Source organism: Vollenhovia emeryi, unplaced genomic scaffold (assembly GCF_000949405.1).
Source record: "Vollenhovia emeryi isolate VEMERY1.0 unplaced genomic scaffold, V.emery_V1.0 DF939143.1, whole genome shotgun sequence".
NCBI lineage: Eukaryota > Metazoa > Arthropoda > Insecta > Hymenoptera > Formicidae > Vollenhovia > Vollenhovia emeryi.
Genome location: NW_011967223.1, coordinates 2,057,407 through 2,081,916, shown reverse-complemented (window position 1 = coordinate 2,081,916; position 24,510 = coordinate 2,057,407). Strand labels below are relative to the sequence as shown.

The 24,510-nt window shown below is 40.2% G+C and overlaps 3 protein-coding genes across 5 annotated transcripts in view; all 3 read left to right on the top strand.

The window, feature by feature from the left end:
• Positions 1 to 6,303: 6,303 nt before the first annotated feature.
• On the top strand, positions 6,304 to 7,991 carry LOC105566704. Its single transcript, XM_012020912.1, has 8 exons — positions 6,304 to 6,381; positions 6,461 to 6,550; positions 6,811 to 6,873; positions 6,988 to 7,053; positions 7,145 to 7,186; positions 7,272 to 7,373; positions 7,428 to 7,520; positions 7,845 to 7,991. Exons 1-8 carry the CDS (start codon positions 6,304 to 6,306, stop codon positions 7,989 to 7,991), a joined length of 681 nt encoding a protein of 226 aa, XP_011876302.1.
• Positions 7,992 to 10,662: 2,671 nt separating this feature from the next.
• LOC105566681 lies at positions 10,663 to 18,385 on the top strand. 3 transcript variants are annotated; one of them, XM_012020881.1, is made up of 4 exons: positions 10,663 to 10,713; positions 12,132 to 12,460; positions 13,689 to 13,821; positions 17,584 to 18,385. In XM_012020881.1, exons 2-4 carry the CDS (start codon positions 12,256 to 12,258, stop codon positions 17,756 to 17,758), a joined length of 513 nt encoding a protein of 170 aa, XP_011876271.1. In that variant the 5' UTR covers positions 10,663 to 10,713; positions 12,132 to 12,255; the 3' UTR covers positions 17,759 to 18,385. The 3 variants fall into 3 exon arrangements, with proteins under 3 accessions (XP_011876271.1, XP_011876270.1, XP_011876269.1); XM_012020880.1 differs by lacking the exon at positions 10,663 to 10,713 and adding an exon at positions 10,749 to 11,693; XM_012020879.1 differs by lacking the exon at positions 10,663 to 10,713 and having other exon boundaries at positions 10,749 to 12,460.
• A 2,418-nt stretch (positions 18,386 to 20,803) lies between these two features.
• The window catches only part of LOC105566680, a 4,816-nt gene continuing 1,109 nt past the window's right edge, over positions 20,804 to 24,510 (top strand). Inside the window, exons 1-2 of the mRNA XM_012020877.1 lie at positions 20,804 to 21,021; positions 22,366 to 22,567. Coding sequence (XP_011876267.1) covers positions 20,838 to 21,021; positions 22,366 to 22,567 — 386 coding nt within the window. The 5' untranslated portion in view covers positions 20,804 to 20,837. The remainder of the gene's footprint in view (positions 21,022 to 22,365; positions 22,568 to 24,510) is intronic.

The following is a 24,510-nucleotide window of genomic DNA, read 5'->3' as shown; positions in this document are numbered from 1 at the left end:
ATGCATATTGTAAAGTCGTTATTTTATTGGCATTTTTTGTAATAATAATTTTATGCAAAAAGTTTCCGCCGAGATTTCAACTAGGATCGTTAGATTCTGAGTCGAGAGCGCTGACGATTACAACGTGTTAACCTCTTACTTATATATTTTTTATCATTGACTGATTATGACCTGTTTCTTTTTATCATTTGTGAAATTGCGCAAGTGCGGCGCAAAATAAAGATTCTTTTGAAGTTTATACTTGAATCAGAGTCAGAAATATATTCAGGCCACGGAATTCCACTCCATGATGCTATTGTCAAGATTCATGTAGGATTTACTACTATTGGATCGTGTACATATGTTTAAAACACAACTTTCAAGATTGGACATAGGTATATAAAGCAAATGAATTATGAGGAAACTGTTGGTATAAAAAATTCAAGCGTAGCAAAATCATCTTGTTTGCATCTGCAAGATATCATTTTTTTCGTTACAGCTGAGATCCATGTACCTTAGACACTACTAGGAGTGGTCCAATCCTTTACGAGGGTTTCGTAGTTCGTGACCGGACGAAAACAATTAATCAGAAACGCACGCGTGCGGTCCTTTGGCCGACGGTCTTGCGGAAACCACTCAAATTAATTTCAAGTCACAGCATATTCTTCGATTTGACATGTTCTCGAGTGACGTCCAATCAGGGCCACCCCATACGATCCATGCGCGCGTGTACACAGCGTGTACACAAGAATAGCGACGTCCGACCCACCCTCTTCGCTCACGCGCGCGCGGACCGGAATTCGGCAACACCCCCGAGATTCCATTTCTGTTATACTTTCCGTACAATACTCCTCCTTACGGTTCGCTGATCCTTGACTGACAGGATACCCGTGACACTTGCGTGCGGGATAATCGGGGGTACCATAAGCGCAGCGTGCTGTTACGCACTGTGGATCCACGGTAGGTGCGGCGACGTCGTGCGGGATGACAGCTGAACGAACAAGTGCCATTGTGAAATCACTTTTAGATTCGATTTCGGGGATGATTCAGAACGGGTGTATGATAGACTTTCAAATCTTGCGCATCCACTTTTTTCTTAGGGGATCCAATTATTGCCAATACGATAAACACAATAAAGTCATGCTGCGATTTTATTTAGTCTTTAATGTTTATATTGATAAATAATATATTAATTGCATTAAGTATTGTATATTTTCGTTTATATAAATGTAATTTTTTCAGAAAATCTACTTGAATCTTCTTTATTGTTTAACATAATTTTAATTTTAACTACAGAGATATAGAATAATTAATTTGAGATGTGATGTTAAAGTGTTATGATGTTATATAAGTTGACTTAAAATAAACGATATTTTACAATAAAATAATAGCTCTTTTTACGTCAAAAAGGGATCTCGACCTCATTCAACCAACGTAATACAAACGGAATGCTCGATTTATTTATCTTCCATTCTATCTTGCAAGCAACTTTACTCTCTCGCCACGTTTGCTCAGCGAGTCCTGCGCGCAATAATTCTCTAGGGGTAGCAGGACTCCGCGTTACCCCGGTCTACGATTACATCTTTATGGTTTTATAACGACTCGTGCGTAAGGGATTCTTTTTATTTTTAAATCCCTCGTTCGATTGAAGGAAAGAACACAGGAATCGTGTTTCCGTGAACGCGAGGTACTTCCCTCGGTTTCTCTTACCCTTGTGCAAATTCGCTTTATCGTCGCGACCGCCGTGGAAAGCCTCGCGCCCCTTCGCACCGGCGCGGGAGGACTTCGTGTGTACACTTATTTCACGCTCGGTGGAACGACAGGACTCGAAGGGAACATCCTTCTCTCTTCACAAGGCGCGTAAAATCGAAGAAAGCCGAGACGGAATATTTTTCGATGCACGAACCGTGATAAATTTGAACGGTAATATACTTTCTCAAAAAATGGATAAACGTGAGACTTTAAAATCTGAGATATTATTTGAAGAAAACTCTGGGACGTTATTTGAGGATATCATATACATGGCGTGCGTTAACAGTAAATATATAATAGGACTCCGTGAAATGACTCCACGTAAAAACACTGCATTATATAATTCTGTTTTATTATTTTACTAAGATTTTTTTCAATATATAATCATTATTTATATCATTTAACATTTATTTAATTAGCGAACTTGAAACTATAAATGTACATTAAAAGTACATTTTTTTAAATAACGGTAATATAAAAATTTCACTAAATTCAGTTCGCATTCCTGTAGTACATTGCGCGCATTAATTCCTCTGACTCGACTCTTTTATCTATCAATATAACGTTTTACGAATCAAATCAAGATTCACGTCGCACGTTATTTCATGCATGTGGAATGACATCAAAGGACAATGTAAGTGCTTGGTGACAGAAGATGCATTTCGTATAAAAGGCCACAGCTCAAGAGGCGCTCTGTCGTCGCTACGTTTTCTCCTTTTCACTAATGAATTCTTCACTCGAACGAGTAATTGGTATCTCGCATTATCCTCAATCAACGCGACTGTCCTCGCGCGGATCTCACGGACGAGGCGAGGGAGATTGCGGTATCGGTGAAAGCAGAGCTGAAACCGCGGCGTGGTCGGGTGGGAGATGCCGGGAAACGGTAGCGAAAAGTGCATCAGCATGGGGGCTTTGCTGATTTACGAGGAGTCGTTGCTAGGAGAGCATTAATATCCGTGACGGAATATTAAACCGCGAGCGTCAATGGGTAGATCTTCAAAGGGATTTTCAGGGTGTCAGGGACGAGAAAAGGAGAGAGAGAGAGAGAGAGAGAGAGAGAGAGAGAGAGAGAGAGTGAGAGAGGGGGGAGGGAGGAGAGGGGGGGGGGAGAGCGTCGCATCCCCGCAAGATTATGAGATTCTCGTTAAGTGTCACGTGTAAAGAGTTCTTTCATACGCGGCCGAGCCAACCCCTGGATAGCGTTGCTTGTGAAATACCGTTAGATAAAGGTGACATGAAAATTTATCGAAGCGCGGGGTTTTCAGAGATTCGCTTTAAACTCCTCCCCCAGTCCTCGACTCTGATGCCCTGTGTACGATGGAACGTAAGCTGGCTTACTTCGCCAGCGGTTTTACTGCGGTAAGCGAAAAAACAGAAAATTGCGCGGATGGCTGCGACTCGGAGTTAAGTTTAAAAAAGTGCCCGTTTTATGTCGAATTACTGTAAAATTTTTATCACGTTTCTGTAATTTCCTAGACTTTATACAATGACGCATTTATATAAAGACGTCCAATCTCATTTTGTCGCGTGTCTCAATTTTGCCTCTTACGAGCTTCGCCGCGTTTTATTTAACCGTCACGATCGAATATCGCTTGCGTTTGATGAGTTCTATGTATATCGATCGAGAAACACGATTCAGTTGAACGTGACACAGCGGTGGAAATTTTTTCCCCGTGTAAAACAAGAATCAGTGACTATCCACAGCAAGGCCACGAGCGGAGCATTCAGGGAAAGACGTTTAATGAGATAAAAGAAGCGAACCGGTTCCGGTAATAACGAGGGAGCATTTTTATAACGAGGATCGGCGTCGACCTTCTCCTGGGGGACAGAAGCGAGACGTTCCTCGCTCGCGTTCGCCGCTCGTCCCCGTCGTGTACCCTGCCGCGTCCCGTCCCTTCGGCGCCGCGCCGGTCGCGGACGGGGGCGGACTTAATTATCTAATTAATTAACCTCAATCAGAACGATGAGTAATTTCTCGCTCGGGTGGCGCCTTTGCCGCCGAGACTTTCTCGTCGCGTTGACTGCAGGGAACGAATTACGGATGAGCTCACGGCAAATCGATTATGTCCCGATCCTGTCGCCCCGAAACGGCGTGTCTCAGCCGTAGCAGTTCGCACACAAGAGAGGGTGAACTCCTCCTGCCAGGATCCACGATCCTTCGACGATATCCTGTTCTAGGTGGCCGACCAATTTTCCTCCCCCGTGCCTCGTCCACCTTTATCTTTGGCGCTTATGCCGATCGCACGATAACTCGGTCGTGAAGGGCGATTGTGGTCATTCGTCCTTCGTGTAGAGTTCAGCGCGGTGAAGCTTGGGTTGATTTGGGGGATTTTGGGTAAAGAAGATAAATGGACATCCTTGTGCGAATCGCGACTGACCTTCGCTTTGATTATATTTCGATAGAATGTGTTTAAAAGAGAAGACGAGTATCAGAGTGAGTTAAAGAAAGATATCAGGGGACATGAATAATAACATAAATATATAGAAAATGAACGCATATCGTTCGGAAAATAGTTATTTTACATACCAGAATCAAGTGTAAATTTTAGTGTCGCGTTTATTTAACCATTAAAATCCCCAAACCGATTCCCCCTTCACAAAATAATAACGGCCCTTTTGCGGCGGGCTCTCAATTTCTATTCTGGATATCTCAGGTCGCTTCTCAATCCCGCCTTTTCTCTCCGACAAAAGCACCCCCGAAGGTACCATCCAGCCGTACCCTGTGCAGCGGCACCGCCCCCGATGTGTAACTGACGTTTTTGACGCGTCAAGTGGTTCCATCGCGCTTCTACCTCGAGGGTCGCCGCGTTTATCGGCTACTGTTTTACATAAACATCCCCGGGAGGGTGATGGATCGGCGAGAGAGAATCTGCGGACGTCGCGCATTGCGACGAGGCGCAAACGCATCACGGAGATTCCTCTAAGTGATCTCAAGTGTTTTCGCAGTTGATTCGGCGTCTCACGCGCGTCGCACCGATGTTCACCATCCCGCGTCCGCTCCAAGCTTTTTAAGCCCCGTTTAACCCTGGCCCGGGGACCCGTCTAACTTCGGTATTTAGTTAGTCAACCCTGCCCGCGAGGCATCATGGGAAACGACAAGTGGCTCAGTCTCGCCCCAGCTAGAGCCTGCCGATGCTCGAGCATATCACCGGCTGTGTACATATTCGGGCGTACGTCACGCTGACGCGCGTGTGTGCGGTTTGTCGCTGCATGCCGAGCGGCCTGTATGCCTTTCATGTGATAATCCTTGTGTATTTAATCGAAGGATGTCGATGGAGCCGACTCGGTGCTTGACGCAAAAAGCAAACGATCCCTCGTGGATTAGTTCATAATTTGCTTTGAGCGGAGGGCCGGATAGAGGAGCGAGCACTCGAACGCGACGAACGCGACTTTCAACGAGTGTTTGTTTAAGAGTTTAGATTTTTTTTTCCCTCTCGACTTTGATTCCTGCCGCTTTTTCGATAGTTACTAGATAGTTACTCGCGGCTTTGTTTAAGTTGAAGGTGCGTTTTAGTTGTCGGTACCAGTCCCGTGACGAAAGTGCCTGCATAGCGTAAAGTTGGATTTAATACCTGTGCTATTATCTCGTAGTCCCTTGCCGAGTTGAGGCCGCGGAATGGCACGTTTTAATGACAACGACGTAGTGGCGCTGACGTTTGAAATTTTGGTTCGTAAAATTATAAAGCTCGTCGCTCTTACAGCGAAACTGCCCGCATAATAATTAAAATCCTCCCGTAAACGGTGATTATGAGTTGCGTTATAGAAAAATGAGAAAGGTCGTAGATTACATTTCAAGCTGTTATACGTATTTAAGTACGATAAGCATTAGGGATCGAGAATGTAACACTTATAATAATAGCAGATTATGACAAAGATAAGGATAATTATGACCCCTGTGCGCTCTCTGCGCTGTCGCGCTTCCTATCACTTATCGAAATTACGCTCTCTCTTATCGCGGGAATTATTCGTACCACTCGTATCGCAACCTCTGCAATCGATAAACGCAGCCATCGCCATATGAAGTCACCTGCTTCAGCACACGCTTTCGCGCCTTAATTATGTTTATATGAAGGAGATTACATTATCGCGATCCGGCGAGGCGTTATTATACGAGTCGACCCGGGGGAGATAATACTCCGATAAGGAAGCTTTTCAGAAGCCACGATACCAATGCATAAAATATCGCAATTTGAAGACTCTTAAACGCAAAGTGTCAAATCATTCAAGATTTTAACTGACGACACATTTTAGGAAATGGCAACTTTATCGGCATAACATTCTAATAAACTAAAAATTTGTACGATTCTTATTAAAGAACAGGGCTTTCGATTAAAATCGTTTTGTTCCACGAAGTTCGGCACGGCTTTCCACGACATTCCGCTATTCACAAGTAACTCGAGTGGCGGATGTAAATGAGACACATTCACACGATGCTGTCACATCGTCCGGAAATTCTCGTTTCCGCGTCTTATCACAGAAATACGTTGCTCGATTTCCGCGCTTGACGGTACGCTCGAGTTTCTCTAATTTTCGTAATTCTTTTTACTTTGCTAATGGATTACGCTCTCGAGGATGTTCTCGCAGAGGCCGTGTTATTTCTCCCAACTATCCCATCCGATTTTGAAGCTCGTTAACATTTACGACCGCCAGGTAAATCAGCGTTACTGCCAAATGATTTTACCATGACAATTGCTCTTGACATTTTTTCTATCGCTGTTCATATTCGCAGTCGTTTATACGAGCATACGTTTTGGACAACTTCTACGTCTGTATTTTGATGTACATTTTGTTCTATGTAGCGCTGTGGTACGCTAATAACGTGAGTAGTGCGCATAATAAATTATGATTACAAAAGCAAGAAGTGTACTATATGTAATTAATATATATATATTAATTATAAATATTTAAAATAAATGTAAAAATATATATGCGTGTGTGTGTGTGTGTGTGTGTGTGCACGTAGGTGCGTTAATTCAAAGTTAATTAACATATATTTTTTGTACCTATAATTAAAAAATAAACTAATTCTTTAAACCTCAAATTAATTTTAATATATTTTCCTATGCAATCGTTTTCCAGATAATAAAACGAATTGAAAAATCAAATCGGGAGATGTCAACAACAGTTGCAGAGAATAAAACGGTCAGTTCAATTTCACTTATAGCATTTATATACTCTTTCAAGATCAGTCTTCCATAGTGCTGTAATCAATGCTGTTATATTTATCTATATTTTTATCAAGAACTTTTTCTTTAGAAATTAGACAGACTGGTTTCGTTAAAAAACAAAAAAGCGGAATTCGAAGAAGTAATCGTAAAAACGGTTAGCAGTGCTTCAATGGAATTTAATTTTTTTACTACTTTTAATAAATGGTATCTATGTGTACGTAATTAAAGGGGCATCTACTTTACAGACGGATGCGCAGAAAGTAACTACGAAACATTTAGAAGATGAAGTAAGTTTAAAACTTATGCGAATCATCAATGCAGAAACTTGCAGTGCTTTAATGTTCAATTATAACCATTGAATTTGTTATTCAGATGCACAGGCTTAGTACAGAATTAATCTCGACCTCGAATAAAATCACCGGATTAGAAAAAGTTGTTGAAAAAGTAATGATCGCGTCTCTCGACGTCTATCCTGCAATAGATCTTATCAGCTTCAGTAATTGTTATTAAATCGTAGATGGTTTTTAGTACAAGTACCCAGACAAATTACTTAGCTCAGCCATCGAGCATGAATGTCCAAAAGAATTCGAAGGAGCCACAAGCCCGTTCGAGAAATTCAAGGTGATTTAAATGCATTTAATTAAAAAAAGGAACATTAAATAAGATATTCTAAATCTCTCATATTATAAATTAATGAATAGTATTACGATGTAACAAACGAAATTAATTATGAATCCCTTTAATCAATTTTTCCAGATCCATATAAAAATATATGTTCGCGTTTTTGTCAGAATTTATTCGCGGCAATTAAATTAAATTTTAATTTTGTATCAAAATCAATATATTACTTAGTTATTATGAACATATATTTGTATATGGATTAAAGATTAAGAAAAATAACTGGTTGTATCGTGCTAAGAATATTATATAAAATATAATTTTAAGATTCTCGAACCGTCATTTCCACCGTCTGCACCACCGGAACCTCCGCCTCGGAAGTACGGGATCTTTGTCAGTAGACCGCCTGGGCAACGGAGAACGTCGTCTACAGTTTCATCTCCAACTCCATCGCCAAAAATCGGATTCAAATAATAGCGCTTCAGCAGAAGCTTCCTCCGAATCTGTTAATCAATATCGTAAGAAGTTAATTACGCCATAATATTCAATCCTCAGATATGAAACTGTTATAACACTTTCTTACGTGTAAAAAATTATAAAAATAGAATGTGCGAATATATATGTATGTTAGTAAAATGCAAAATGTACTAGCCTATTATAGAAATCGTAAAATACAATTGTAAGTTTAATGCAACCTGTTTTTCGAGCGTGAACTGAATAGCACTTGTCTCAGCTGTTTCTTTATATTAGTTGTCCTATGCAAGATTTTATATTGTCTGTCTTTATTGTGTTAGTTTTAAATTCTTTTTTTAAAGTGTATTGTTAAGAAAAGTTTCTGTGTATCTTTGAAACAGATTTTTAAACCGAGTTAATTTCGTAATTTTTCTTTCTTACAGCTACCAATAAAATTCTTTCACGACACAATTATCATGATGGCGATCGAAAAAGACATTCTAAAAGGCTGTCCTCTAAGATGCGCTCGCGACGATCTGCGTGTTGTAATATGCGTAAAATTCATATGGACTCTTTAAAAAATATGACACCTTTTACCAAATCACTATTAGGACTGGCTACCATCTTTCTCCGTGGACATTCGTAAAAATGGAATATTTGAGTAATTTCAATGATTCAAAGATAAAATTCCTTAATTTTACTCAGCATTGTTTTCAAAATGTTAATAAAATTATACATTACAAATTATATAATTTTAATATTTTACTTTAAGATTTATTCTTGTAATATTATACATTATTATGACTATAAAAATTGTGTAAATGAGATTGTAATAAATATAATAATGTAATCGTATTATTATTTTCTCTCTCTCTCTCTCTTTCTCTCTCACACATCTTTCTCTTGTATTTTTATTACCTTCTTAGATTCGAAAGATTTGTACTATAGCACTACTGTAACAGGTTTTGCGTTAATGTGTACGTTAATGTTTTAATTGCTCATAGTTATTTTTTACTGAATAATATTATTTCAGGGACGTTTTTTCATAAGCAGTTATTTATATATTATGCGCGATAGAGATAAAAGTACGCGCCTGTCAGAAATAAAATTTTTTTATAAAATGACAGAGCGGAAGTGTTTAACTTTTTACTTTTTTTGAATGTTTTCTGTTCAATGAATATCTCTTATACATAACTCTTGTGTGCCAACTAAACCAGTTGATATTAACTGTAATATATGGACGGCGTTTGCATTAAAGCCGCGACTTGATTTAAAACAACGGCGTTCTTTGTAAACCTTGATCGAAATGAATATTTATGCTAACTTTATGGCGGAACATTCAATAAACAAATGTGTGAGGTTTCATGGATAAGAGAACGTGTTTCAGAAACAGCAATTAAGGTATGTATATTTTAATAGTAACGACTCGATTATACATATATCATCGTTATTTTCTTTCTCGTATTTCCGTCTATCAAAAACAATATATTTTTATTTTAACCCTGGCCGAGGTGATATTTTTTCGCAATAAATTTAGAATAGAATATTTAGACACTACCATCCTGTCACGGCTCTGAGTCCCTTAAATTCTTTGAAATTTGTGTTGAACACATACGAGCCTTACTAATTTATTTAATTTATTTTTATTTTAACTTCTCTTGTGAAAATAATCTCTATTGCTGTGATTCACGATTGTTCTATTTTTTTATATGAAGAGAATAGTATCAATTTAAATTTCTTTCTGCATGTATGTTACTATTTCTCGTTTAGTAGAGCACAGACAATGTAACTTCCTTTTAGATGTTTTATATTTAAATTTAAAAAATTACAATCGTAATTTCTGTTATATTATTTTAAAAATGTATGTGAAAAATTGTGAAAAGTTTAGCTAAAACAAAATTGTGTTAGAAAAGCTATAGAATCGCCCTTAAATTATATTGCCTCTATTTACTAAGCTATTATCAGGTCATACGTTCATTAAAGGATGGAAGTATTCAATTAGCTAGTCTACACACGTTAAAATCAACACGCAATTGGAAAGCTCTTGCTACATACACCGATCTATTAACGTAATAATCGGCTCTACCTTGTTAATTAGCCACTGACGTTATCATCTTTCTGCTCCGGTTGCCACCGTTCAATTGACTCTCCTTATTTTTCCTAGTATTTTCACACGATATCATTCTTGAGGCAGCAGTGGATATCGCGAGACACATTACACATTTATCGGAAATTCAATGGAGGGAAAATAATTATTTCCCGCTCGCAAGATTAGTAAGAAATTAACTTTCACTAATAAACACTAATGTATATCTGGCATTTATAATTTTTATTCTCGATTTATTTTCTATGAAAATAATATTAAATTTTTTCCTTTAAATGTCTGTAAGTAATTGTAACTCGTTTCCTCGAAATTATTCTCTCATTCACGCGGCATAAGATGCTTCCTTCTTTCGTACTTATCGTAATTTTTCCGACTTTAAAGAGCAATATGTTACGGAGTGATATTCCCTCTGAATATAACTATTGTAAATAATAAAAACAGCGCGTTTTCGCATGCGGTTCGCCTCGGTCGAGCCCGCGGAACTGCAAGCCATCGAAACTCATGGACTTACAAGCGATCGGTCAACTTTCACTGACGACTCGTTAGGTCCGCCGCCGTAGTTTCGAGTCATTCACAGTCATTCCGCGACTTCGACAGACTGCGGTAGCGCTGCCCGTATTTCTCTCCTCGTCGAAGACGGTGAGCTGTCACTTCGAAGTGCGCGTATTAGTGATAGATCGGTAACGACACGTAGTGGGACATTTGCAAATTTTCCGTTTCGCTCAGGACGTTTTTCCGGTTTTTACGAAAAGTTATTGCGAGCTCGTTTGCGTCTCGCACCAGACGTCTCCTGGTGACACAGTGATATTCGACGTCCAACATTTCATCCGGATATTTTTCACGGTGGACCTTCGATTGTGCGTAATGGAGAGACAGAGAAATTTGTTGCAGCCACGCAACGTATACAATCGCAGGAGCGGCGCGCGATGCTGAGTTACGATCCGTGGATTTCGATTTACGCGTGATTTGATTTAGCGAGCGAGTTGGAACGCGCGCGTGATTTTCGACGTCGACATTCGGGGATTGATCGTCCGCTTCTCGGTTAATTGCTTTCCGAAATTTCGTACACGTCGGCGCGCGTTTTAATGGGCAAATCGCATCGTTCGCGTTCACGAGGAATATAGGAATACTTTGCCGTGAGCGCGAATTATAATCGGCGACGTCATCCGCAAATGCGAGCCACTTCGGGAGTGAATTCCGGCGCCACTCCCGCTCGACGACGGTGTTACAGCTCGCTGAGAGAAAGGTCTCGCGTCGTTTGCGTCGTGTTTCCTGGAACAAGGGAGTAGAAGGAGAATTCCCGTTACAATTTCGTCGGTCGTTTCCGCGACTCCCGTGTGCTACAAGTGCATTCGACGATACAAAGGAGTCGTCGACGTCGCGCTCGAAGCGGCCGCGGCTCTCGAGAACGAGCTTTGTCGCTTCGGATGAAAGTAAGACGGACATCGTAAGAGGATTTAGCTTTATTGCTGCGGCGGATCTTGAAGAAAGTGGAAGTTAACAGAAAGTGAGAGTCTTCTCTTCTCTTTTCAAAGAGAGAGAGAGAGAGAGAAAACCGTGACCGGTTCACAGCGCGTCGGCCGCCTGGCCAGTTACATCGATTGCGGGTCCAGGGACAGGTATTTGTTCGGACAATCACGCGTATAAGCAATTGCGTACCTTCGAGAATTCAGGTTAAGGCGAACTTATGGCTCTCGGAGTCGCGGGGCATGATCGACTGCGTGTTTACGTAATAATACGTGATCATTGAAAATCGTCGGAGTCATCGCTGCGAATCGACGTCTGTGCATTTACGTTAGATACATTAGATACATAATTTTATACCTGTGGTGAATATCATGTTTTCTGACGATATACATGTAACGAACAAGCAACCGGAATATAATCTGCGATCAACTGGATTTCGATATAATCATAACACTTTCATTTCACACATTTTTACACGCTATATGTATTTTGAAGTAGAAAAAAAACAGGATCAAATTTTTTTCAATCTCATTACGTTCGAATTTGTTCCCCAATAAATAAAATCCGCTCGATATTTCATGCTTTTCCAGATGTAATTCTCTATCTCTGTGGATTTGTTGACATCATTTTATCAGACTTGCGTCTGATAGGATTGTTAGGAGGTTGACAACAAGTTATCGGGTTATCCTAGTCCAGCGCCTTGCTGAAATCAACATGGACACCAGTACGATGCGTTTGGTGATATTCATAGGCATGTTTCTGGTTTTCGCTGGGGATTATAGCGCGTTAATTGCCTCAATTTTCGGTAACACTACGGAGAAGAACATAACTGATACTATAAAAGAACCAGAGGCTCAGCTCAGAGGGCCCGATGAAAAGGCGCCCGTTGTCTCGAAAGCAGACGTCGATAAGAATAACGGTAAGAGAGAATGAGGATTTCGTGAGGTGTCTATTACATGAAAATATAAAGGATAAACGATATGACGTGATATGAAACTTTTTCACAATTGCAGTAGGTACAAAGTAAATTGAGAACCAGATACTAATCTTCTTCTTATAATGTGAAATCATATTTTTGCTTCAGAGGAAACGCGACGATGTCTGACTCGGGCTGTAATTTTGTAGTTTGTGTAAGATATCCTTGCCTGCAAAGTGCTTAGCATTTCCCCCGCACAGTCGTTGCATAAAAATACATTCGCGCACGAAATCCACACGCACGTGTGTCGTCATACCATTATTCATCGAGTTACGCTTGTTAGTTCGCGTGGAGCTAATTGCTACTCTGCGAATTGATTAATTAGTTGCGCGCTCGTCCGTTTTAATTATTTGACAACATTATCGAGATCCCCTCCACTCAATGTATGTCTCATCTGTCACGCGGCTTATCGAAATCTCGCTACAACTATAACCAGTTCTCGGTCGAGAAAATGCTGTTGGAAAGTGGAGCATGGCAAAATGAGTTTCAATCCGATTTCGAGGAGTATGCGTAGTATGCTTTTTAAATATAGATTAATAGTGTAATTAGCGAGCGATAGACTCTATATATGTATCTTTCAACGATAATATTTAATTAATGGTTACGATTATAATATATTTATGATGTTTCGCGATTTTAGTACATGTTACTTGTCGCGATAAATATCACGATATATGTAATTACCCATTGATTAATAAATTACTTTTTCTATTAACAGAAGAAAAATAAATGTTTAGATATATTAAAAAATACGACGGAACATTAAATTATTTTCTATGTCTTGCATCATCGAAATTTTTCCTAACAGCAAGTTAACGTCACAATTTTGCCTCTCAATACCGGAAATAAAATATGTAGCAAAAATAGAATGGCTGTACTAATACATTTGTACACGAATTAAGTTTCTAAAGATCTGGGACGTAACGGGGACACTTTTGTTGCTGAAAGTAAAAGTGTCCTCGTCACGTCCCAGATCTTTAGAAATTTGCAACCGGCGTTCTTGACTCTTAACTTGTCATTTATTTATCGTACGATTAAACAAAGCCGGTTCATAGGAATACGCGTGGTCATTCGGAATAATGCCTGCGCGATCCATTAATCGTCCCATCGCTCAGAATGATATTGCATGTGCCACGATATAATTGACAGTGTAACTCCGATTTTTGTGCAGTTGCCTTACGCCGTGCGAAGATGATGGCGACGATCAAAACTGCTTGCTTGCCGAAGCTAATATGCGAACTCACCAAATCCGTTCACCCAGACCAACTAAGTGAAATGGAGCGATCTCTTTTGAATCTTATAAGGTAACTTTTACGTCCTATTTACATCTATTTCCCCTTTTCCACGTTTGTATTATTAAGAAGAGAAAGTGACTCAGTTTATATTAAATAACAAATGGCAAACTTGTCATCGTAAAGATGTCTGATTTTTATCAAAGTCACTTGGGGGGAGAATCTCTACAATGATCGGCGGTTGGTGATGGTCGGTGCTCAACTTAGTTGACATAGCAAGGTGAGAATCTACTTTCATCATTGAGGCAGTCAGTGCTCTTACTTTCACAACTTTCGATCGGCATTGCAACTAAACTGCTCAGGGTACGTCGACCCTGAGACGCAAGCGCTATGTGCAAAGATTACGAAAACATTTCTCTCGGATCACGTAGATAAGGGGAAAACTAGGAGAAATGTGATTTTTCAGAATGCGAACGGCTGCGTTTCTTAAAAAGCGCAGACCGACGACTGTCGCTCTTGACGAACGGGCACGTCGAGCAACGGCGATTTTGCAATTTTCACTCAGCGAAGCTGAAAGCTAATAATAATTTCACCCGTGCATTACAATTATACGGGCCGTTTTGGAAAACGACGGCGTAGGTGACCACAGGAAACATCCGACGAGAAACGTTTGCTCGCCCGGGAAAATTGGACGCTGGGACAATTGCGCGTGGCGTGCACGCCGCCCGCGCGTATTTCGCAATTTTCGTTTACGATCGGAGGTAAAATGCGGCTACGTACCGCCTCGCGCACACACGTTCGCCGCGTTATGCGGATAATGCAAAGAATTATACCGCGAATTCGCGCCGTTTTACGTTATAATTAAAAGCAACGTTACGTTAAAACGGACTCTGCGGTAAAATCGGGAAATGCGGTGTCCGTCCGCGGAACGCTTTTAAATTTCCCATATTTGCACAGCGCGGAATGTATCGTCGCGGTGGACCCCGATACGCGGAAGTTGCCAACATGAATGTATTAATTATACATTCGTGTCGATCCTCGCAGCGCGAACACGTATTCGTTAAATTTAAAATGTGAGCGTATCAAAAACGGGGAAGGAGAAGGTGCTCCCAGCGAATTGGTGCGTTGCTAATCTAGTCTCTGCGACAAAAACAGGTTAAATTATTCTAAAAGTCGAAACAGATCTTTCCATACAGCATTTTACCATCGATTACATTTTACGAAAAAGTTTGCGAAATCGTTTGTATCCGCAAAGTGTCTCAGCATAATATTTCATTGGCGATTACATATCGGTTTCAATTTATCATCGTCTAGAACAGTATCTCTCTAGCGGTCTTTGTTAAGAGACGTACAATTATAATTCGCGGATCGCACGTCGGATCGCGAATTAAGTGTACGTCGCGCGTCATCCTTTTGGAAAGTATGTTAGCTGAAAGCTACCGCGAAAGTTCGCGTTGCCTTACGTAAGTTCCATCCGAAAATGCGCGCCTCTTGTCGCACCTCGCCGTAACTATCCCCAGCGAGCACTTTCCTTTTCACAGATTATCCAATCCACGTACTTTCTCCGCGGTACGTGGCAGTTCGCATCTACCGTTCGGCCTTCCCGGAACTACGGCTTGCCGCAATACATCTTCGCGATCGGCAAACGCCGCGAGCTGATAGAAAGTAAACGAGTTGCTTCCAACTTGGGTAATTAATTCGTCGCTCGTGTAGCTAAGAGCACTCTCCAAGATCATTTCGCGCTCATCGTGGACAAAGATCTTGTTTTCGTTTTCGAAGCGAACGTACATTTCTCGCATTATTCATGAATCAAGTATAAACTCTATATACCTTCTACTTCGCCTTTTACCCGCTATAAGAAACAAACAAATTAATATGGACATTTCTATTGACAATTTTCGGTTTGTTTCTCCACAAAATAGTATGTCTCATTAGCATCTTCTCGTTTCTCATGTTAATAACTAGAGATTGGAACTTCCTGCGCATTTTATTATCCTTTTTCTCTGACGGCGTTTGTCCCATAGAACGGCGCCTCGAGTAATAAACGAATAAAATAAGTACTTCTCGTAACACGTCGATAAATAACATAAAAAAAAATGAAAAGGAGCATTTATACAATGTATCGTAAATCGGTGGATTCTAAAGAGTTTATCCCTAAAGCAACGAGCTGAAATAAAAGTCTCATATTTATTACGGCCGTTCACTTCCGTCCGCGTGTTAAACGAAAACGACGTCGACGAACAGTAAAATGAATCGACGCAGAAAAGCGAGTTCCATTAGAAAGTATAATGAACCAAAACGACGGCATTGTCCGACATATAATACGTTTCTGTTTTCGTTTAAATGCACGATATTTTTTACACAACGCTGCACACTCGTTAAAACTTCAACGTGATGTACCTGTGATAAGATAAAAACTCTGCGGTCTTTATCAAAACGGAAGGCAGAGGCGTGTCTATGAAATAGAAGTTACGCATAAGAGGGATGATTGTGGAAAATATCAGCTCTCGTATTAAAACTTCCCCGGAAAGTTTCCAAGTAAGACTTTTAAATACAATTAGAGGACGTAGGTAGCAGGGCAAATTGCAGCGCGCGTTATCTCTCACGCGTCTTGATTGTCTTCCTGGCGCGAAAGTGGGCACCCCCGAGCCGAGAGAGGATCCGCCCTAGGAGCGATCCTTGCGCCGCGGTTAATGTCCCGGAAGGATCCGAGCTTTATATTTACTTTTATGCCTGCGTAAACGCCGGTCCATTCTGACGCATCCCGGGGCCCGATTTTTATCGGCGCAGATCGCTCCGGGTTAAACCGATCAAGATGGAGAGGCTAAAAAGCCGTTTTGCGTTTATTCGTTATATCCTGGCGCCCCTTCGAAGTCAGGATACGGAATCGTAAAGGGGGAAGCGCTTCCTCTCTCTTCCCCGAAGGAGGAAGACGTCTTCCGCGGGAGCCATGCGTAACGAAACTGCTGCGCTTTTGCTCTTCCGACAGGTCGAACGATTTCTCGAAGAATTCAGGTATTCGTGCGCTTTTGACGGGATCAGGACGATTTTTAAGGCGGAAAATTGTCGGCAATCGACGTCGATTTTAGTTCTCACGGGAATCCGGCGAAATAGATTCGCGAAGCAACGTGCGAGAATTCTCGAGGGGAAAAAATCCGGAAGAAAGCGATTTGCCTTGCCGCCCCGTATTCCGTCGTAATAGTTTACTTCAATGGCGCTTTCTACAAGCATTTCTAAATTATTCCACCAACCAAAGGAAGAGCGAGAGAAATCCAAGGATTACGGGCTTGTTTAAAGTGGAATATATACTTGTGCAAGATTTCGAATTTATGACGTTTTAAAAAAGACGACGAGATTTTGCTTGTTTGGTAATCGATTTGCCTGGCAATTCAAGTGTGCAGTATAAAGGAGAGAAAGGATCCGATAGTACATCCTGGTTTTTTTACTGGGTGTAACCGGATTTTACACGAACACGTTTGCTAGTTGGTGTCGATATCGAAAGTAAAAGGCGAGTTACCTTGTGCTGGTTCTTTATGCATCATGCTGGTAACCAGTTTAATATAGTCAAGTGTTTCGACACTCGGCTCGGTTTTGCAGTGGTTTGTCAGACAGAAGGACTTTTACCCATTGCCACGACATTACGTATCGTACGCTGTATTCCAAAACACCTATATTCAGATATAAAAATATTTTTATATGAATTTTAAATTTACTGATTGGCGCACAAAAAAATCGATTTTATGATGAACCGATTATTTTGCTGAAATTAACGAGTTGCATCTCAACATGAGAGGAAATTTGTCACGCTGATGAAAGCTCTATTATTACTTTCAGGGATACAAGTCTGAGTACTTTGGCGGAAGTGCCGTCGAGGTACCACTTCGCGGCTCACATGGGTCAACTGATTTCTGGTATAGAAGGTCAAGGCTGTCATAACTTTTACCCGACGTGCCCGTTGCCGGGGATCAGCGTTCTGAACATGATGAAGAAGGTTCGTTTACAGCGATGAGCCGTGACCACCGTAACCGTCGCAATCGACGAATACTAAACCTGTGATACTGTGGATGCTTGTTTTTTGCTCGCACTCGGGAGATTGCTAGCATCGAAAATTCAATTCGCGCGATCAGCGATGAATCGCGTTTTTGGCGATGTAACATGCCAACGGTGCGCAAGCACTTTCATGATAATTATTACCGAGGAAAAAAATGACAATGTTCTGCGACATTAAAAATATTATTTAGATCATAAAGGAAAAGTTCTAGTTTGTAAATTGAATTCCTAAATTGTTGAGTATTTGAACTAATATTGTTAATGTCTAATTTTTTTTTATCTCAAAAAGTTGTTCCGCCAGATTTTGCAATTGATGTGTAGTTATTTACTTTTGTAAATTTAAAAAGTGACACATTTGTGCTCAATATTACTATTGGCTTGTTAATAAGTACTCATGTCTCGCTTTTATGTATTTCTGTCACTCATTTCTGATACGTCAGCGAGTAGAATGATTTTCGCACATACACAATCGCTTATTTTTATTGTGACTTTGTATTGTTACTTTGTACATATTACCATCTTTTAATAAGAAGCAACAACAATAAATTGCAACTTCAAAACACTGAATATTCTCGTTTTCCGATTATAGAACACTCCTGTACTGCGCATAATTTAATTTTAGATTTTATTTTGTATTTGGAAATCTTATTTTTACAACGCGTCTGTATAATAATCCCTTAATCGTATAACTCTGTGCACTGTTATATCATAAATATAGCTGTGTTATAGACATATTATTACTGTGTTTCAATAAGAAACGGCAAAGGAATTTGCCACTGGAGAATACCCCGAACATTTCTTTCTTTTTTTCTTGTTGCGAAATATTCCCCCGGACATTGCCGTAAGTTTACTCTGTATGCAATAATCCGAAAATCGTGCATTTCCGTAGGAAGTCCCATGGTGACGCTTTGCCAAATTATCAGAATTCCCGATCTTCGCTCTCTATGCCCTATTCTTTCTCCTATTTTAATACAGGACTGCCATTCCCGGATATAATCCGGCTCCCAGCGGGGAAACGCGCGAAAATTATTAGAATAATCGCCGGCGTCTTTATCGACTTAAGCCCGATGCCAACTCGTCCCGAGTGGACGTTTCCCAACGAACCATGCGATCGTAAACGAGATCGTGCCAAGAGTCTCGGTTAGCAGTTAGAACTGGCGCGATACGCGAGGACGAACGGGACGTAATGCCGATGAAACCGCGCCACTAACCGTTCCCGTCGCCCTCCGAAACAACCAGCGACACATTCGGAATCCTCGCAAAAATTATCGCGCGATATCGCCGGAGTTTATTGACGTTTCTCGCGCCGCTGCCAAGCCACGTGCAACCTTCCAGCTGCAATTCCTCTTTCGTTATGCATACTACAGCTATAACTGAAGCCAGAACAATTTTATTGACTTTTTTAAAAACGATGGGTAGCTTTAATAAATATAATTAATTAGTGATTCCTTTCGTTGAGACTTTGATACACACGTAGACTTTTGTAATCATTTCAAGAAGTCTCTTGAATGTTTACGATTGCACAATTTATTGCATTTCGATTGCGTTCTGTCGCGTAACGTTGCATTGTGCACTGCATACGTAATTAATTCTGCGAAATCTTGACACTCGAAAGTAGGACAATAGAGCCAGAAAAGGAAAGCAAAATCAATTAATTATTAAGCAATAAGTAAACGTGCATCTATGTATTTCGTATGTGGCACGAGTAAAATAAAAAACTCAATTCAAAACGTTCACGATTCGTGATACATTACCTCACATTTTGCGAGAGTTCCATTTTACGACATCCTTTAAATTATTTGAATAATTGATCACATAACTTACGAAACAGAAAGAATGTCCACATACTTCTTTGAATATCAATCAAACGTTTCTGTTGGATTAAATCGTTAATTTTCGAAAAACGCGTGGTTTAAATGACCTCTCGCCACCTCGCTAAGAGTTCCGTTTGCAACAGATTAACGATAATTAGCGATATGAAGAAATGCTCTCTCAAAATTTATCTGAAATTCGCGATATCGGTTTGCCAGAAGAGATCTAATCGAATCGTCGCGTATCAATTTCGAAACGCGACGTTCACATTGGCACATCGACCTTGGTCACGAAGAACCAAGTTACGTCCGCGGAGGTGCATTTTCAACGATCTGAGGAAATCCTCAAAACGATGTACCAAATGTTGTAACATGAAACTGTCGGATCGAAGGCGCCGCCGACGGGAAGGGGCAATCACTTTCTCTTCGTCGACACGAGCGACGGCCTCATGGTGCTCCAAGGAACATTCTGCAACAAGTTTTTACAAAGGCAACAACTAACAGCAACTAGCCGCCGGTTCGTCAGCTGTGCATTTTTGACCGGTGCACCGAAATCACGTGGGTACGTTGCAAGTGCCGCGTTTCAAGCGATACGTGCGGCTCGCATGATCGAACGCGAAAATCGATATCGGCAGATTAAAGGTGCAGCGATATTAGTGTTTGTTATGAGTTGCAAAATGATGGTGCTTTAAAATAACAGTAACGATCGATCTGTCCGCGGAGGCGGGATTGGATGATTTGGACCACGTGAAGTGCGCGGTTAATGCTTTGTAAATATGTAGGGAATTGTAAATACGTAGAGCTCCATTGCAGAAACAAGCGAAGCTTCCGCTCAATTTTCATAACGCAAAGTATAATTCATAGTGCTTTTTTTAATTATTATTATAGCTCGTAATTTTGAACCGAGTAAAAATAAATGTTAAACAATTGAACAACGTGATTATTTTTATTATTAAAAAACCCTCTTATTATTAAAAAAATTAATTAAGAAAATAAATAAGAAGACTATAAATATTGCAACGCTCTTAATTGCAAAGTGAGGATTGTTTTTTTATATGTATAGTAATGTAAAGTAGTTATCCTTTCGTGTGAAGTAGAGAAAGCTGCACGACGGAAGGAAGAGATACTCACAATAGCGGAAGCTACTCTCCACGATCGTGTCAGTCAGTCGAGTCGGTTTCACAGCACTTTTACAATAATTAATGAATGTCTTAGATCCAACACATAATGCAGTTGCCGCGGACGTTCTTGCGCTTTGGTTGCTGCTTTCTGACATTGACACTTGTGACGGTGACTGGTCAAAACGAGCCACTCTTTAACGTCCCAGTCCAATTGATTGGGTTTCCGGTAATTATAGCAAGCGTAAGAATCACCAACTTCATCAAGAAGCTCGCATATGCTTTGAGTCCAGGTAATATGCGTAAAAAGTATTTTATAATAATGCAGTTCTTATTTATACACATGCATATATTGCACTTAGAAAAAAGTCCCTTTCAAATCAAGTAAATTTTTATTCAATTTTGACCTTACCAGACTTTTATTTAATTTCAAAGAAATGATTTCTTTACCTTAACCGAAATTTTATTTGATCGAGACTGGAATCTCTAAGAGAATTCTATTTCTTCAAATCTAGCAAATGTTTTAATATAAATAAATAACAATTTTCTAGATTCAAAGAAACAGGATTTCAACATATCTCATTTGTTTAACTTTCAACGTTTAATCCGAGAGGGAAACCGCTGACCAAAATCTTGTACACCAATGCTCGCTAATGCCCAGTGGGTATTATTTTATCTTTTTATCTTATTTTATCTTGTTTCTCTTGTTTTATCTTATTTTATCTTTATAATGCCCCAGTAAGGCCCAATGCCGAAACTAATCCCCCAAAAATGCCTAGTAATGCCTCAAATCTGTACACCACAATGCCCTCAGCGGTTTCCCCCTCGGTTTAACCTAAATAAATCTTTTTTCTGGGTGATATTTGTCAAATATAGTAAGCACTATGAGCAGGAATAGCAGGCATTGTGGTTATACAGATTTGAGGCATTACTGGGCATTACTAGGCATTTTTTAGGCATTTTTGGGCATTAGGCCTTGTTGGGGCATTATGAAACCAAATAAGATAAAATAAAATAAAACAAGATAGATAAGATAAAATGAGATAATAAAATAAAGTAATCTTTCTATCTAAACCCACTAGGCATTAGTGGGCATTGGTGTACAAGATTTTGGTCAGCGGCTTTTCCCTCGGAGGAAACGTTATAAGGATTATCAGACATTTCTTTAGTGCATTTATGATGCACTAAGCGTGAAATACAAAAGTATTACATGTCATAAGTTATTTGCCTTTTCCACGGTTAGCTCACAGAATACGCAAGTCAAATCAGCGAACAGCGAAAGCGAAAGTGTTCCACTTGTTGCAACTTCTCTCTCCGATTGAGAAGCTATGTAATGACTCGGTAATTGACTGAGATTGTTTACCGTTAAACGGATACGCGCGCCAAGAGATCGGAACAAGGCCGTTACAGCAAAATTCGAAATGCTTTATAATTATCAGACAAATTAACTGAAGCAACGAATTGAAATCGTATTTACCTAGAAAATTATATAGTTACTTGTTACACACAAAGAGGAAAATTTTAGCAAAAATTTCTAACATTGTAGATGAGCGGTTATTAAATCTTAATAAAGAAACTAAATCAAATCTTTGAATTATTTTGTGCATCTTTCAAAAGTATTTTCTTTCAATTTTTAGATACTTATGTCAGGCGAATGAAACGAGCATACTCTTTGATACACGACGAAGAGATCTTAGATGTCGACCAAGTCGAAAAGAAGCTAGTAGCTGAGCTCGGAAATAACGTTTGCATCTACGAGAGAATTTGTGTCAAGTACGCAGAACGAACTCTTCAAAGAAGAAGTTGGGAAGGCGTTCCTAATTGGAACGAGATATTCAGGTATGATATAAATGACTGCAATGTTGCAGTCGCTATCTGAGTTTATCTGAGAATCTCCATCAAAAATACAATACTTTGAGGATTTGTGTATTTGATAAGTATCGAAGAAAAACCTGCGATACCTGAACAAAAATTGAAAATGTATATTCGATATATTCAGGTCGAGAGAGAACATGATATTGTTGCAACTCTCTCGTGACTCTATTACGCAATCGCAATCTAAAGTTTACGGCTCAAAGAATTTATGTCTCGAAAATAGGTTTCACGGACGAACGTTCCTCCTTGATTAGGAAATACGAATATCAATAAGAGATCTCTTAACAAAGTTGTTAAGGCAACATAACGAGATCCCGCTGCTCCACTTGTGCGGTGATATGTAACACTTCGTGTAGCATTTTACTCATTTTTGCAACACTGAGGTATTGTTAGGAACGAATATTACTCGAGATGAAGACAATGAATGATAACTTTCTATTGGAAAAAGATGATTTTTCTCTTTAATTTGCGAAATTGTGTGAAAACGGTCTCTCTATTTAGATTTTTCAATCAAAAATTATTATTTAATGCACCGTTAAATATCTCGGTACACGTATACAGTCTAGTACAGTACAGTAAACAATTAAAACTCAAAGTAAAATTTTTAAATGTTATCGCACACACACACACACACACACGTGTGTTGACACGATTTTTTAAATCATTTCGTAAGACATTAAAGCAGATTGATTGATTGATTGATTTCTTTCGCAAGGTCGTATTTCGATTTTACGCAACTTTTTGGATTATAAATAGCGTTTAAACAGACATATCTTATTACGTAAAATCGAGATACGATCTTGCGAAAGAGAAGTCAAAGTACATTCTGTACCAGCTTTGTTGTATCTTGTCAAAACATGAAAGAAGAAGGGATAGTTCTTTTTAATTAGAAAAGAATTAAATCGCCACCTATGGTTAGATGCACGGGGCCTGATCAATCAATAGGCGGTCGGGAGGCGTCGTAAAAGCGCAACAACAATAACATCAAGATGCGATGTATGTATAAGTTCTTAAAAGGAAGTGCATTCAGAGGTACTCTCTGTTAATGGCAACGGAATATTTCCCCCCTTCTGCCCTCACTTTTTACGCACCCATTGAAAAATATAGTGGAGATTCCTACTACCGTCTTCGCGAGACTTACACTAACTTCGGTTGTAAGTAACGCGGGAGCAAATGCGCCTTTAATGGTGTCTCTACGAGCGCTCTAATGCATTCTGATAACTGTATCTTGCTTTTCCATCGTTACCGCGTCGTTCATCGTCGATCGTCTCTGCCGATCATTCTCGTGACTTGTCGCTGCGTGTCCAGGCAGACTCCGTTTTACGATTGCCCTACTATCCCGGACCCGTAGTTTCAAGATCTGTCAGGCTTATCTCGGACCTCCTAATGCCCTGCAGCTCGAGATAGCGAGCACGTGTCGCCGTGTCTGTCGACGCACGATGCATCTCTCCGCATTTACCTTGGGTTTCCTCCTCGTCACCTGCGGGCACCTCACGCAGGAGGTAGGAATATTCAAGATGCGGGAGACGGAGAGACCGGCAAGGGAAGGGGAGGGAGGCCAGATAAATTGGAGATTGGGTACTGGCGGCAACTGTCTAGACGAACTTAACCGGCCATATATGACGAAGCTGTCCCGAGCTTGTCCTGGACGCCTTCCTTCTCCGACTAGTCTCGGGGCAAGTGGTTGGTGGTGGAACGATTGTGAGCGAAGTGGCGTCATTAGAAATTAGGAATCCATTTAGGCGAGATAGCGATGTCGCGTAGACGATTAGGCGATAAAACATCGGTTGTTTTATATTCGTATATTGCAGCGTTAACATATACACACTTAAGAAAATATTATATTTCTCATCGTGTTTATCTTCTTTCCTCTCTCTCTCTCTCTCTCTCTCTCTCTCTCTCTCTCT